General features: G+C 38.7%; 1 protein-coding gene across 1 annotated transcript in view; it reads right to left on the bottom strand.

Annotated features, from left to right (window-relative positions):
• The window catches only part of LOC127652650 (TBC1 domain family member 16-like), a 34,127-nt gene that overhangs the window by 14,503 nt on the left and 3,793 nt on the right, over positions 1-15,831 (bottom strand). The window contains exons 2-7 of the mRNA XM_052138916.1: positions 13,233-13,436; positions 12,722-13,133; positions 2,521-2,709; positions 1,503-1,650; positions 1,171-1,335; positions 746-894 (exon numbers count right to left, since the gene is read on the bottom strand). Coding sequence (XP_051994876.1) covers positions 746-894; positions 1,171-1,335; positions 1,503-1,650; positions 2,521-2,709; positions 12,722-13,133; positions 13,233-13,407 — 1,238 coding nt within the window. The 5' untranslated portion in view covers positions 13,408-13,436. The remainder of the gene's footprint in view (positions 1-745; positions 895-1,170; positions 1,336-1,502; positions 1,651-2,520; positions 2,710-12,721; positions 13,134-13,232; positions 13,437-15,831) is intronic.

The raw sequence follows: 15,831 nt of genomic DNA, 5'->3' as shown, positions 1-15,831 counted from the left end.
CAAATGCTTTTGAGAAACATCTTATGTGCCTTAGACTTTTGCACTGTGTATTTTTTAATTATTATTATTATTTTGTACACAACAAAAATTATACACAACACCCTTGAATATACACTGATCAGCCACAACATTAAAACCACCTGCCTAAGATTGTGTGGGTCCCCCTCGAGCTGACAAAACAGCACCATCCCCCATCTCAGAAAAGCATTCAGAGATGATATTCTTCTCAGCACAATTGTACAGAGAGGTTATCTGAGTTACCGTAGACTTTGTCAGTTCGACCCAGTCTGGCCATTCTCTGTTGATCTCTCTCATCAACAAGGTGTTTCCATCTACAGAACTTTTTAATTATTATATACAATTTATTTTAATATGATAATAAACTAAATCAAACTCAGGCATTAGACTTTATAAGTGTTCTAACAGCCTGACAATTATTTAATAAGACAAGTAAATATAATATAATATAATAATATATGCAATAAAATACAAAGATTTATGAAGGGTTTTCTCTAAAACAAAATAAGCTACATTTGCACATATGTACCGATTGTCAACTAAAGTGTCATTTTTGTACACTAAAATTAGTCAGTGTAAAATGGACTAAAATTCTGATTTGTCAAAAGCCTAAAATGATAAATGAAACAAAAAAAAAACAAAAAAAATCAACAAAGTTTGCCCCATAATATTCAAGCTTAAGGGGTTTAGTGCATGTAGATCAGCACTAGTCCAGCTAGTCTCAAACCTTCTCTGCTGGATCTCCTGGTACTCCACCCGCTTCTGCAATCTCCAGTTCTCACGCTCTTCAGAAGTGGAGTCATAGCTGTAGTAATGCAGCAGGAAGGGCCACACCTCACCACGGAGAGACGGGTCAATACCCCCGAAGAAAATTGCCTGAGAATAAAAGAGTCTGAGTGACTCAAATGAATAACTTTTATAACATCTGCACATTTCTATCTCAAATCTCTAATGTGAAATTGAGATACGGAAGTGAAAGAACAAATATTGTGACAACGTTAAGCACCACAACGAATGCAATAAGTAAATGCTCGCTGCTGAAAAGACTAGTTTAAACAAGCGTGAGTTTTCATATTGCATCCGAAATACAATACATACAGGTGACCAGCAATGCTGGTCTTCAACAAGGCTTTTTCGAGTCACTTGTCTGACCTTTCTGAGCTTGTACTCCTCCACCAACTGACCGCTGTTGTTCAGGTGACGCAGCCATGAGCTGACGTCCAACCGTCGATATAGCCGCTCCTCTGGGTGCATCTCAGCAGAAGGCAATGTGGGTCTGCGGATGGAGAACTGCATACATGACTTCTCATCTGACACCTGGAGACAGAGGACAGTGGAAGAGGACTAGTGATCTTTTAAGCATTGTTTCATTTAATAATACATTGTTGCTGTTGGGTATGCCTGGGATTGTGGTTAGGGTAGCAAATCAATGATACCTATATATTAGTCCTCACTAATATAGTGAAACAAAAGCCTCTCCAAACCTGGTCTTTGAGCTGGGTCTCCCTGCAGCATTTCCACTGTTGAAACACCTCGGCCAGTTTATCAAGACCCGTGTGGTGGAAGTGAAGAATCTTGTACTGACTTTCTCTGCTGGCGATGACCAGCTGTCCACAGGTGCATGCCTCATCACTAGAACACACACACACCAATGACTAAAAATACTGTTCGATGGATGGATGGATGGATGGATGGATGGATGGATGGATGGATGGATGGATGGATGGATGGATGGATGGATGGATGGATGGATGGATGGATGGATGGATGGATGGATGGATGGATGGATGGATGGATGGATGGATGGATGGATGGATGGATGGATGGATGGATGGATGGATGGATGGATGGATGGATGGATGGATGGATGGATGGATGGATGGATGGATGGATGGATGGATGGATGGATGGATGGATGGATGGATGGATGGATGGATGGATGGATGGATGGATGGATGGATGGATGGATGGATGGATGGATGGATGGATGGATGGATGGATGGATGGATGGATGGATGGATGGATGGATGGATGGATGGATGGATGGATGGATGGATGGATGGATGGATGGATGGATGGATGGATGGATGGATGGATGGATGGATGTCAGGGATTAACAGATGATTAAACTGTCATGTCTATAATGTCTTAGAGTCATCATTTTGTAGTTTGATGAAATACTTATTTCTAAATAACTCAATTCACAATCGTAATTAAACAATAATTGTATTTATAACCCCAGTAAGCAAGCTGAAAGCGACTGTGGCAAGGAACACAAAAAACTCCAGAAGATGTTGATTAATGGAGAAAAATAACCTTGGGAGAAACCAGACTCACTGTGGGGGCCAGTTCCCCTCTGGCTAACATTATGAATATAATGCCAATATTACTTATGTATAGTGCAAGTCATGGTTTAAAATGATTAAACTAAATAAGTGTTAAGGGACAGTGTTTAAACAAAGATTTTGTATGAACTAAGATTAATGACTAATGTTAACCTACCTGAAGAACAGACGTAGTGACCTCATGTGACCCAGGTCAACTCTGAAAACCCCACATAGATGCTCCAAAGCCATCACTTTCTGCTGCTCCTCCCACCGAACACCAAGTGATTGGCTGCTCTCAGAGGGGGCATGGCTGTCCAGACTGGAGGCGGAGCTTGCAGAGTGAGCCATGGGTTCATCGCACTCCCTGGAAATGATGGTTTAAGGTCATTAATGAAGTTTCAACTCATTTCACACAATGCTGCAGACATGAATAACACCTCAAATCATGCACCTTGATGAGAAAATGGGTGCTATTATTTTATTATATTATAATAGCTATTATATTAAAATATGCCATTATATTTTGCATTTACATTTACATTTATGCATTCGGCAGACGCTTTTATCCAAAGCGACTTACAGTGCACTTATTACAGGGACAATCCCCCAGTGCAACCTGGAGTTAAATGCCTTGCTCAAGGACACAATGGTGTTGGCCGTGGGGATGGAACCAGCATCCTTCTGATTAACAGCTATGTGCTTTAGACCACTACACCACCACCACCGCTCCGGTAGACAATTTTGCCTGGCAGACAATAAAACGGGAAAAAAAGTCCAATAGACTTGCATGCAAAGAGGGACCCAAGCCATAATTCGCGATTTGGAGGTGGGCTCTTTTGACTTGGTTCAGCCAGCAACCAACCAAAACACCTTAACAACTACCTAGCAACGGCCAAGCAACCACCCACAACACCCTAGCATCAGTGTGCTAGTGGCAGTGAGTTTTGCAAAGGTAAGTGCATCTCTAAAATCAAGTTTATTTTTTCCCAAAATGTCATAAAAATGGTTTGTGTCATGAATCAAACTACTTGTTTATTATAAAACAAAAATGTGGAATCTTTTCGGATATTAAGATTTTTTTTCTCTGCATACACAATCAATGTAGAACTTTGCTCGGAACCACTGATCCAGTGTCAGCTTTTCTCATCCCATTCTCCCAGTTACGGGGAGCTCTAACACGGAGCAGTTCGGCTGCATAAGTCAGTAAACTGAGTATTTCACCCTTTGCATCATGTTGTGTCCAGTGGAAGACTAGTTTTATAATCCCTCTGCCTAATAACGCGTTTGCTGTCATTTTAATGCAGTGTGTATTAACACATGACTCAACCGTGTTTCACTCAACCGAATGTTGAACTCGTATTACTCTAAAACAGGAAATGGGCATGAATGAGTTGATTGACAGGTGATGTCTGTATATAAAGGTGATTGGCTATTTTACCTTCAAGGCGGGACTTCGTTTCTTCCATTGATAATTGGGTGCTAGAGCTTCTTGGTTGGGCGTTCCAATTTCTCCCATACATTTAAACAGAAGTGAATTGTCTCTGCTAAATAGTCTCTGGCCTGACACTCAATAGAACTACAATGCCCGTCATGCACTACGTCTCCTCCCTTAAGTTTGAACACAAGTAATCTGACTACATAACAAGAGTTACTTCTAACACGTTACCCCCAACACTGGTTACAGATGTATAAACCTTTATAAACCTGGTAATTCTACATGCAAATGACATTATACCACGTCTCCATAAGTGAACGATGCAATAAAACTATATCGTTCCGGTTTACGATCAACAAAACTGTTAACAACGCAAGCACCTTTCATATCTTGGCGCTCCCTCATAATGCAGCACATTTGCAAGAAAGGTAGAAATATCAAAAATGCTTTGTTTAATGCACCAGCTACATGGTGAAGAGAGATGCATAAACACCTGTTCCACCTCTCATCTCCATGTCTAGTTCCATCCAGGGTCAGAAATTAACTGGGAAAATTTCTGATATATTACCAAATTAATATATCCATCACGTTCATCATTTGAATTTTCGCTGAACGTTGTTTTGTGACGTCCGTTGTGCAGATGTTGCCGAGTCAGTGGCGGATGCCAGTGCCATAACAGACCAGACGGGCACTCCGACTCTCTCGCTCCGCATCAGTTCGTTGTCGTGCAATTTAGTTAATAATAATAATATTAACAAAAATTAAATCTGGATGCGTTAAATAACCTTGATGTTAAAACGATTAATTAATGATACAATAATAATTTTACAGAACATTAACCACTTTTGGTGTATGAATCATATCTCTGACTAATGTTCATTGTTTTATTAAATTGGCTTGAAGTTTTTTATAAGCTTCTCATTCCAAATCTGGAGAAATGCTGTCATCTACTCCTCTGTGTCGGTGAATTTGTTTTGTAGGCTGTTAATTTAATAGCCAAAATATTTGGAAATATGTGAATGAGAAAAAAGAAACAAAAAATAGCTTCAGTAACAATGCACATTATGCAATGCAGAGATCTTGCGATTTTGGAATTATTGAAAAATGAGTTTGTTATAATGCAATGTTCTCTTTTGGCCCACAAGTTTGATTTCTGGCCCTTCATAGGAAAAAGTTTATTTTTGCAATTCCGTTTGGTGCCACTAGTAGTGCAGAAGTGACTATTCATGGTCCTTATCGCAAACTAATTTAACGCTTAAACTGTTCAAGTCCCCAGATACATAAATCAGGCATATGGGGTATTTTTGGAAAGCGTAGAATTTGAACTTTTCATAGAGCTTGATCAATGTTATATATGTGATAAAATGTTATATACGTAAATCTTCGCAATGGGGAGGCTCTCAGGGTAATGACACTTACAATAGAGTTTCTAGTCCACTCAGAGGCCAAGATATTCTATGAAACTCTTCTATAAGTATTTTTGCTGGGCGATAAGAGCAAACAGAACCAGAATTTCATGCTTACAAAGCTTTAAACTTTGTTTATAATAAGACAGTAAACATATATAATATTATTAGACCCAAAAAATTAGACCAATTGTATTTAAAGTAAACAGTAGGTGTACTTTAAATACAAAGTAGTAAACAGTTTGTGTGAATGGTAAGCTTTTAAATTTGAATGTAAAAAACTGCAGGAGGCAGTCCAAAAATGCACCAGAATTTAAGGAGATATTATAATATTTTCAATAGATAACACGTAAGTCTATTTTTATTTTATGAACTTTTTACATCTAGCTCAAATTCTGAAAACTCAATTCAGTAAGTCACTTGCCAGTAAACCAGCAGCACCATTAATATGTTCTGCCGATGGGTTTTCAATGTGAAACTCTGTGACAGCTGTAGCTGTGTGTGTGTGTGTGTGTGTGTGTGTGAGTGTGTGTGTGTGTGTGTGTGTGAGAGAGAGGGGACATTGGAAACAAGCAGGAATGAGAGGAATGCTGGGAGGTTATTGTGTAGGCAGGAGTCGAGCAGAGAAACAAATCAAGAAGCCTGGCAGCCAATTTCCCCCGACAGCTCTCCTCTCTCTCTCCCTGTGTGTGTCTCAGAGCTGTAACCTGAAGCGCGGGACCTCTGGCTCTCTCACACTCGTCTTTTCTCTAACAGAGCACGTCTAACAGGGCAGCGGCCCCTCCAGACATGTCCCCTGTCACAGACCCACACTGGGAGCGCAGTGTTTATGGCACATGTGGTATTCGAAAGGTCCACACCACAGCAGGATCACACATATGAGGCCATATGGCAGACTGAGGCAGTGTTAGTCAGTACACGGTGCAATGTTACATATCATGTTCTTTACGGTCTTGTCCTCTCTATGTCTGCATTTGACAGTGGATAACATGAGAAAATAAACAGTCAGAAAATGTCATTCATTTGGAACTGATCCATCCATCCATCCATCCTAAATACCGATCTACTGAACCACCAAACATTCCAATTAAGTAAACATACATCTAACCATATATTATCATCCATTCCTTCTTATATACCTAGCTTTCTATCAATCCTATTCTCAAATTATTCATGAGAAACAAATAAACTACTTACAAAGTAACAAACAAACTAACCACCAATCCAACAATCCAATTAAATAATCAACCATCTGTTAATTATCATTTGTCCATCTAAATATTAACCTAAATGTATGGATTGCGTTCACTACAACTGTCTGTGCTTTTTGGAGCTTTAAAATGTTGGTCACCATTCACTTGCATTGTATGGACCTACAGAGTTGAAATATTCTTCAAAAAAAAAATCATCATTTGTGTTCAGCATAAGAAAGACAGTCATGCACATCTGGGATGGCATGAGGGCTAGTAAATGATTAGTGAATTAACAATTTTGGGTGAAATATTCCTTTAACTTGCCAACCAGCCATCCATCCATCCACCCAGGGTTGGGGAGTAACGGAATACATGTATTTTAAATACGTAATCCCGTTACAAGTAACTGCATTCCACAACAGTTACAATTTAAATTGTTGGTAATCAGAATACAGTTACTTTCAAAAGGTATTTTAGTAATGATCATTTTATTGTCATTTGTTTCATTTTATATTTAGTCTATTCAGTTGGAAAACATTTTTGCTTTTAAATGAGGCGATCTGAGAAGCGTTTGAACAGCGGTGAAACACTTATGATGTGTTAAATTCATACGATCAGACAGAGAACTTTCCCATACTGTTACGATTGAAAATGTGGATATGACGCCATTGAGGATCTATAGCCCCCACAAAAAATTTGTTTGTTTTTTTAAAACGCCCTGACAGATAAAACATAAATCCAATAAATACATGATTACAAGGCTATATGGTTTGTCCATTTTATAATGAGTTTTGGGTATTTTTACTAAAATAAAGGATGCTTATATGAGAAATACTAACCAATGTAGCCTGTATCATCATATAGAAAGCTACAAATAATAGATTTTTTAGGAAGAAGATGTTTGAAGTAAGTTTGGAGCATCAGAAATAGTTCCTCGTGTAAATTGCCATGTGAGCATTTAGCATTATGTCAAGGTAAAATGGTATTTCTAGCCATTAGATGCATGCTTATACAGATGTTTTTCTGTATAAAGTAAATAAATCAAATAAATCCTTAAAATGCATTTACTTGATAAGCTACGCTGATTCAGATGTTTAGGCTTTTTTTTTAAGAGCATATATTCTTTATATAAGTGAATTTTGTTTTACTGTAAGATTATTTTCTCACTTGTCTGCCAAGGCTGAAGACATAATCTAAAGTAATCATTACATGACAATGAGTAATCTAACAGAATATATTACAAATTACATTTTACAGCATGTTTTCTGTAATCTATTCAAAAGTAACTCTCCCAACCCTGCATCTACCCATCTGTGTGTGCACTCATCCTGCTCTCCATCCACCTACCACTACTCTTTAAATTCGTAACAGTTTTTTCCAGGGGCTGAACAACTTGTGCGATAGAAATTGGTCCTCAGGGGCCCTTTCTTACTTCATTCTCATACTGGAACAAAAGGCCCAGAGGGTTTCATACCACTGAGAGTCAGAGCTGTCAAATACTGTTAACACATTACAATTACATCATGCTCAGCAAAACATGACCTCAAAGTCGAGAACTGTGTTTTCCACCACTGCAATCCTAAAGCCTAGTAGCACACCTTGATTTCCCCCCTTTGTTTCTGTCTTCTACTCTTTCCTTACGTTAATTCAATCATCTGTATGCATATAGTATCCAAAAATCGCTGAGATCAAATTTTTTCCCATTCTGATGATTGTGAACATTAACTGAAGCTCCTGACCCGTATCTGCATGATTAAATACACTGCACTGTTGCCACATGATTGGCTGATTAGATAATAACATGGATGATTGTTGGTGCCAGATGGGCTGGTTTGAGTATTTCTGTAACTGCTGATCTCCTGGGATCAGAGAGAGTTTACTCTGAATGGTGACAAAACCAAAAAGCATCCAGGTGAGCGGCAGTTCTGCAGATGAAAACACCTTGTTGATGAGAGAGAGAGAGAGAGAGATCAACAGAGAATGGCCAGACTGGTTCAAACTGAAAGTCTACGGTAACTCAGATAACCTCTCTGTACAATTGTGGTGAGAAGAATATCATCTCAGAATGAGATCAAATAACTATTATATACTATAACTTAAGGTGGACATTTAATGAAATGAAACAGCGACAGCAAATCCCTCCTTCATGGATTTCGGCAAAAATGTAACAAGGTTTATTTTGGGAAAGGAGGCGGCGGGAACCAGCTGAACAGTCAAAGTAATATTTTAATCAGACAAAAAGACGCACAACATAAACACACACACGGTAGCTGCATGTGGCTCTTTTATCCGTCTCCTCGTTTGATTAGCCCAACTGGGAGCCATGCATGCATAGTCATGGCCCGGCCCCGCCGCCCTCCTCATCACAAACTCCAATCCCAGTCTGACCAGACCATTTATACAAAAAGCTTCATAAAATAAATAAATACAATAATAGTCTAAAACATTCACATTAACATTTGTTTATATTCATTAACACCTTATTCATTATTCAGCAACTTGGCTGCCATTGTTTCTGACTTCATATGCAACGAGATTAGCCAATCATAACAGAGGTCATTTAAATATTAATGTCCTAAAGGTACAGTAGCAAAAACAACCTGTTTAATTGCAAGGATCAGAGAGATTTTGGAAGGAGTCATGTAAAATGTTTTGGGTGCAAGAAAACTTCAATGGTGGACTTCAGTGGACTTCAGAGGGAAAAAAATGCTACAAAGTGCAGAATTTCCCCACTTAATATATGGAAGTTATCCCACAGATTGTAGCATGATTTCTTTATTCCTTCAATCTTTCACCGATCAAAACACTTGAGCCATGAAATGAGAGACAATAAGAGAGAAAAAGAGGGTGAAAGAAAAAAAAAAACATCTGCTGTACAGTAAGAGGGAAACTTTATAAAAGACAGAAGAAAAGAGAAGTCACAAAGTGGGAGCAAAATTAGAACGGACACAAAAGGAAGTGAAAACCAGAAAGCAAATGTCAAAAAACAGGCCAGAGAGAACTTCCTCCACACAAAGCAGTGCAGAGGAATAGAAATAGAATAGAAATACTCCATCATAGTTGGAGTCAAACACAAACCACTGATTTTTATCATCTGATGGGCAGCTCATGTCCCGGGCCCACCCCAGCAGCTCAGGCCGAAATAACAAAAGAAGGAAACTATTCTGAAAAGAGGGAATGTTAGATGAAGCAGTTGGGGGAGGGAATCTGGTGTTGCCTCATCTCTGGAAACTCACAGACTAAGATCTTATTCCTGACAAAACAGCAACCTGCTCCACACAGCACTTCTGCATTGCTCTTGTATATTGCCTTGCAATATATAATGTCTCCCCCATGTGGCCGTGGAGCAGCATTACAAGTACAACACAGGCCATAATAGCATATTTTAAATGTCTTTCAGTTAGGATTGTAATATTATGATGACATAAGTATCAAAATGTAAAAACTTTCAAATGGATTCCTTTATTAAATACATCATGCCATTAAAACTGACATTTATTCAGCTTAGCAAATGTCTATTTAATGCCAAAATACTACTGTTAAAAAAATCTGCCCTTGACATGCAATGCGAGTTTATTGCTCACACACGTCACCATTAAAGGAATAGTTTACACAAAAACGTAATATTTAACTCAATATTTTAGTCACTTTTTACTATTAACCTACTCATTAACCTACTCTTTCAAACAGCCCTCCAAAGCGCACTTCTCTCCTAAGATTTCTTCTTTTGTTTTTGGTGATTTGCATTCTTTGTGCACGTCGCCACCTACTGGGCAATGAGGAGAATTTATAGCTTTGAGCTTCAAAGTTTTCAAAGGCTTTAAGTAATGCAAGGGGGGCCACATTGTACTTCTTTTGATATACTATGTTCCGCATTGATTTTGTTCTGGTTTCATTTAAGCCCAGAAATAGCTAATGGGACTATTCTACAATTTCCTAAAGTACTGTATTCAGGGCTGGACTGGTAATCTGGCAAACCGGTCATTTTCCAGATGGGCCGATGCACTTTGGGGCCGATCAGGGGTGGACTGGCCATCGGGAGAACAGAGCAGGCTGGTGGGTCGGCCGTGAAACAGGCTGAATGGGCTGCGATAAGCTAAAATGAGCCGCGTGATATGCAGAAAAGGACAGCGAACACACCAACCAGAATATCACACTAGAGAGAGAGAGAGAGAGAGAGATCGCTCAGTTTGTTCAAAGGGGAAAACGAGAGCTAGAAAGACTACACTCCCATGCATGTTTGCCAGATTGCACAAAATAAGTATAACATTAGGTGGAATATTACCAATATGAGAAAGTCTAATTGGCAATTCTTATCTGGCAACCAGACTAGGTCCCAATGCACATAACTGAAATATCCAATGAAATAAATGCTTTTAGGATAAATGCCAGAGTAAACCACGTAGAGTGCTGTAATGGCCCGGACCGTAAGTTGCCCATGTTTGCTTTAAACTATACACATTTATAAACACCACTGTAAAATATCAACTGTCACTCAAGTTCTCATATGTGCGCTCACACACTGGAGGAATGCCAGAGTTTTATGTAAGAGGTAAACCCCACCATTGCAGCGCAGTTCCACTTCATATCATGATGGAAAGTTAAGAAAACAAACACAGCGACAACTCTGGAATATCTGGAAATACAGCGAAGCAACGGAGAATAAATAGCAGTCTTCCTCGGATACCACTTTTGTTATTCACACCAGCATTGTGGAGAAATTACGTTGCTATGGATGGAGAAGCTCCTTACTGACCGAGCCACATATACATGGGAGTAAAGTGTACGCCGCTTAAACATTGCCTGTAAACTGGAACGCCACTTTCTTGCAATAACACGCTTTCTGGTGTACATGTAAACGCAGTTATTGTACGATGGAACTAATGATCTATGAATGAGGCTTACGTTTAGTATATATACACTATGGCAGGGAAAAATATATTCTTGGTTTTATAGTAGAAGCTCATCTGACTTTCAGAGGAATCTCTTTTGACTTACTTTGTTTGACGTGTAGAGTGGATGAAGAGCTTTCTTCCTATCCACCATGGGAGCATGAACAAAACTAGATCTGTATTTTTTATTTGTATTTTTTTAAGAAAATGAGAGGTCTAAATTTAATTTGCATTTATATACAAGCCATTTACATCCACAGAACTGCCACTCAAATGTTTTTTGTTTTTGGCACGATTCAGAGTAATTTCTAGAGTCTGTTGTGTGTGAAAATCCCAGGAGATCAGCAGCTACAGAAATACTCAAACCTGCCAATCTGGTACCAACAAACAAGCCACGGTCACATTTTTCCCCATTCTGATGGTTGATGTGAACCCTAAAGCTCCTGACCAACACAATATTAGGCAGGTGGTTTTAATGTTGTGGCCGATCAGTGTATGTTCAGAGAGTAATACAAAATTAGACCTAATGCTATGCTAAAGGATGTTCTGAATGATGTAATCAGCCATGCTGTGTTGATCTATGAATAAGCTTTGATCTACAGATCTGAGGTAACAACTGAAACATCACAGCATGCACATGATAGATTAATTTTGACATCAAAACCTTTTCAAACACAGGTGTAAGTAATTGCTTCAAACAACTTCAATTTCAAAAGGTTACAAGGTCTGGGAAGAGGAGAAGTAAACAAATACACTGAAATACACAACATTTAAGACAAGAGATACAGTACAGTATGTCAGACTAATAGCTATTAGCATTAATGGAGTGTTTGCAAGCCTGAGGAGCCTGATCTCATATCAAGTGGCTCCATACAGGTTTCACAGCAGTGCCGAGGTGAAATGTCCTCTGGGTGGCGCTAAAAGAGAGTTACATTTTCTCCCAAACAGTTGAGCTTTAAGATTAATTCTCGATCGAGTTAAAAACCAACATCCCTACCCTCAACCCTAAACCTAACCTATAGTGTCAAAAGAAAACGTGACATGAAAAATGCAATTGCTGAAGCAACTGTGTCATTTTGTGGGGCTTCGGTGACACTTTTGGCTCACACATCGCAGTGAAGTCTATCAGTTGAGCAAATGCGCAATTTGCTCACACTCTAACAATTTGTAAATGTAGTTGGTTATTTAACGCAAGTGTTAAAATGTATCACCTTACAAGTCATGCATATCTGTACAAGTTGTTTTATGCTATAAGATAGCATTGAGGAACAGCAGAAAGTAAGTGTTTGTGTACTGATAGTCCACATGACTTTCCTTCTTCCATTGAACACAAGAGGTGATACATGCAGTGAAGAAGCATTTTAAATGTGTTAATCATGGATAAATGTGAAATTTCTTGCATCAGTGTGTTCAAAGTTTCTGTATTTCTACATTCTCAGCTTGTTCTCACCTGCTCTCATTATCCAGGAAGACAGAGATGCTGCTCTCGCCCAGAGCCTCGCTGACGGGCGACAGGCAGAAGGGCGAGGAGAAGGTGTCCGAGTCGGAACCGAGGGTGCTGTCCCGGCTCACCTCGTCTGCGGAGAGCTCGCAGGAGCCTTCATCGCCTTCTTCTGAAAGCTGCTGATTCTGCAGCACTGCCTCCGTCCCATCGTCATCCTCCTCTTCCTCAGGGGCGGGCGGCGGGCGAGAGTGAGCCCGGTGTGCTCGGCGGCGGGCGTTACGGCGGACTGGAGAGCTTTCGGGTGTGATGTAGCGGAGCGCTTCCTCGTCCTGACGCTGGATGCGGGAGTTGGGCACCCAGGTGAGAATGAGGGTGGAGCCAAGAGTCTCGTCTTTCTCCAGGTGCACACACAGGTAACCTGGAGGAGGAGACAATCAGAAAGACAGAAGAGTATAAAATTATGATTGCTTAACGGTTCAACTGTGCATGTGTGTGTGTGTGTGTGTGTGTGTGTTACCTGGGTGATGTTCAGGCAGTCCGGGCAAAGGCTCAGCTGGGTGCACGCACACATTGTTCTTAGAGAAGATGATCTCTCCATCCTGAACCGCCCGTGATCCCCCTGTGCCCACGTTAAAGGTCAAAAGGTCAGAGGCTTTGGACGATGCACACCGCAGGAGTCGACCGAATGACATCTCCAGTCACCACTCACTGCTCCCATCCTCTGAAAGAGAGAGAGAGGTTCAAACCCTGTGAAGTAGTAGTCAGGGGAAGTTGTCATTTATGGTAAATGTGTCACCTAAATAAAATTCAGTTCATTTACATTTTAAATTATTTTATAAACTTTAATTTATAAATACATGTAAAGAACACATTATTAGAATTATTAATATAAATGAGTAATTACAGATTAAAACTTTTTTTTTTCTAAGTGTGAGTTGCCCTCGCAAATATCGCAGCCATTTCATTCGAAATAAACAACACAGAAACTGAATTTGTAAAATACTAACAGAGTTATTACTGAACTACTGTAGCCCTAAACTAACAAAAAGTCAAAATAACTCTTACAATTCAATCTTTAGGGTCTTCACCTTAATAAAGGTAAACGTCTGTAAAAATCCATGTTCACCTTCCTGACTAACTGCATGGTTATTTGTGTCTAAATCATACAAAGTCACACCTTCAACAAACACACATAGGCACACAATATAGGAGATAGAATTGAAGACATATCGCCTTAAGCATGTCATAGTGTGCCAGTGCACTGAAGAAACCCAGAGCATGTGTGCATGTTATCCTTGTGACAGACGGAAGCTTAAATGTGCCAAATGTTCAAAGAAAACAACACTTTCTGGTTCCTTGTTTAATCAGCCGCTGCCATTTCGGTTTGAATCTTGTTAATGTACAAAAACCAACATGTCATTTAATAAGGTAAAAGTGTAGATGACATGTCAAGAAGTGAAAGCGGTGTCCTACACTATGACATGCTTAAGGCGATATGCCAAATTTTATTTCTACATTTTTCAGCCTATTGACGATATTCTATATATATCTCGATAACTATGTATTTGCTCTAAAATGGCTCAAGTGTTTGTTTTTTTAATCAGAGGAACCATAATTTCATCCAAACAGCCATCGTAGTCAAGTAGATTCAATATTTTAAAGGCATTCAATAAAAATTTAATAATTCGTTTTTCATTAAATAAACACATGGGAGAATGAAATTCAATCATTTTCATTGATATGCACTTTATATTTATATTTCATACACAATTATACATTTGTAGTAGCTTAATAAAAAGCGCTATTTACCTCCAAATGTTTTTACGAATACAATTTTGTGAATGAGCAAGGTGACTTATTTTTTAAAGCCCAGTTGGACTATAGGATAATACTAATTATTACTGGGCCACATCAAGTTGATTATTATAATACAATGCTGAATCATTATTCTGCTTATTAGATTTGCATTATATAAAAGTAATACATTTGTGTCCTGTTTACTTCATCTTCACCTTGGGGCTTTTATTTTGACACCGAAAGTGCTGTCGTATTTACTTCAACTTCACAATGAGCTTTTATTTCGACACAGGAATGGCAATGTGTATTTGACAGTTTACAATGTTCTGCATTTCCTGAAATGCTGTAATGTCCTTTTCTGTTATTCAGTGCCGCTTTTGTAGATTTGTTTAATAACTTGTAACCATTACTAATGTTTGTAATTGTGCGAATGCTGAACCTGCATTATTTTGATTTCACAATGCATGTGAACTGATCTGAGTGCGCTGCCATGCACGTTCACACAGATCAGCGCATCACTGGTTTGTTCTAAATCACACACAGTTACTTCCCCCCAGAATGCCCCTGCCCAAGTATATAGCTTGAGCTGAGTAGCTTATGCCGTACCCAGAGCCATATAGAGAGAGAGTTGCGACAACTCCATTGACTCCAATGGAACATTTTTTTACAGCAATGGCGGCTCTTGGAGCCTCTCAATAGTTCCCGGAAGTAGCAGCAAACACATGCCGCGCCGTAGAGATGAAGCAGAACAAACCGTTTGCGATGCACTTTTAAAAGGTGAGACGTTTAAAGAATAATATTATCTTATTCTGTATATTATCAGTACATCTAAATAAAAATAACTTGTAAATTAAAACCTTATAGTTGAGTATTACTCATTAAATTAGGAGATAAGGGATGTTATCGGATAACTAACAGATTAGGCAAGGATCGGAGCTGGATAAAGTTAGTAATCGAACACCCTATTAATTGTAAAATCTGTTCAGCTTGATTCAGTTTCATCCATCGTTTTTAAAAAAAAAGTAATATCAGTAATATATTATTACAATTTAAAATAACTGTTTTCTATTTTAATGTATTTTAAAATGTAATTTACTCCTGTGATGCCAAGCTGAATTTTCAGCCTCATTACTTTTGAACGGCAGTTTATATCACGAGTATGCTTAAGTTGTTTTAAAGCTGAATATATTGTTTATATGAATAAGTATTGTAAGAATTATACATTAGATATATAATATTTATAATACATAAATAATTATATTACTATATATAGAATTGTAGAATTGTAAACAATAAGCTTCATTTCACTAAATTGTACA

The sequence above is a fragment of the Xyrauchen texanus genome, chromosome 12, assembly GCF_025860055.1.
Source record: "Xyrauchen texanus isolate HMW12.3.18 chromosome 12, RBS_HiC_50CHRs, whole genome shotgun sequence".
In the NCBI taxonomy this organism is placed as follows: domain Eukaryota; kingdom Metazoa; phylum Chordata; class Actinopteri; order Cypriniformes; family Catostomidae; genus Xyrauchen; species Xyrauchen texanus.
This window is presented reverse-complemented; position numbering and strand designations above follow the sequence as displayed.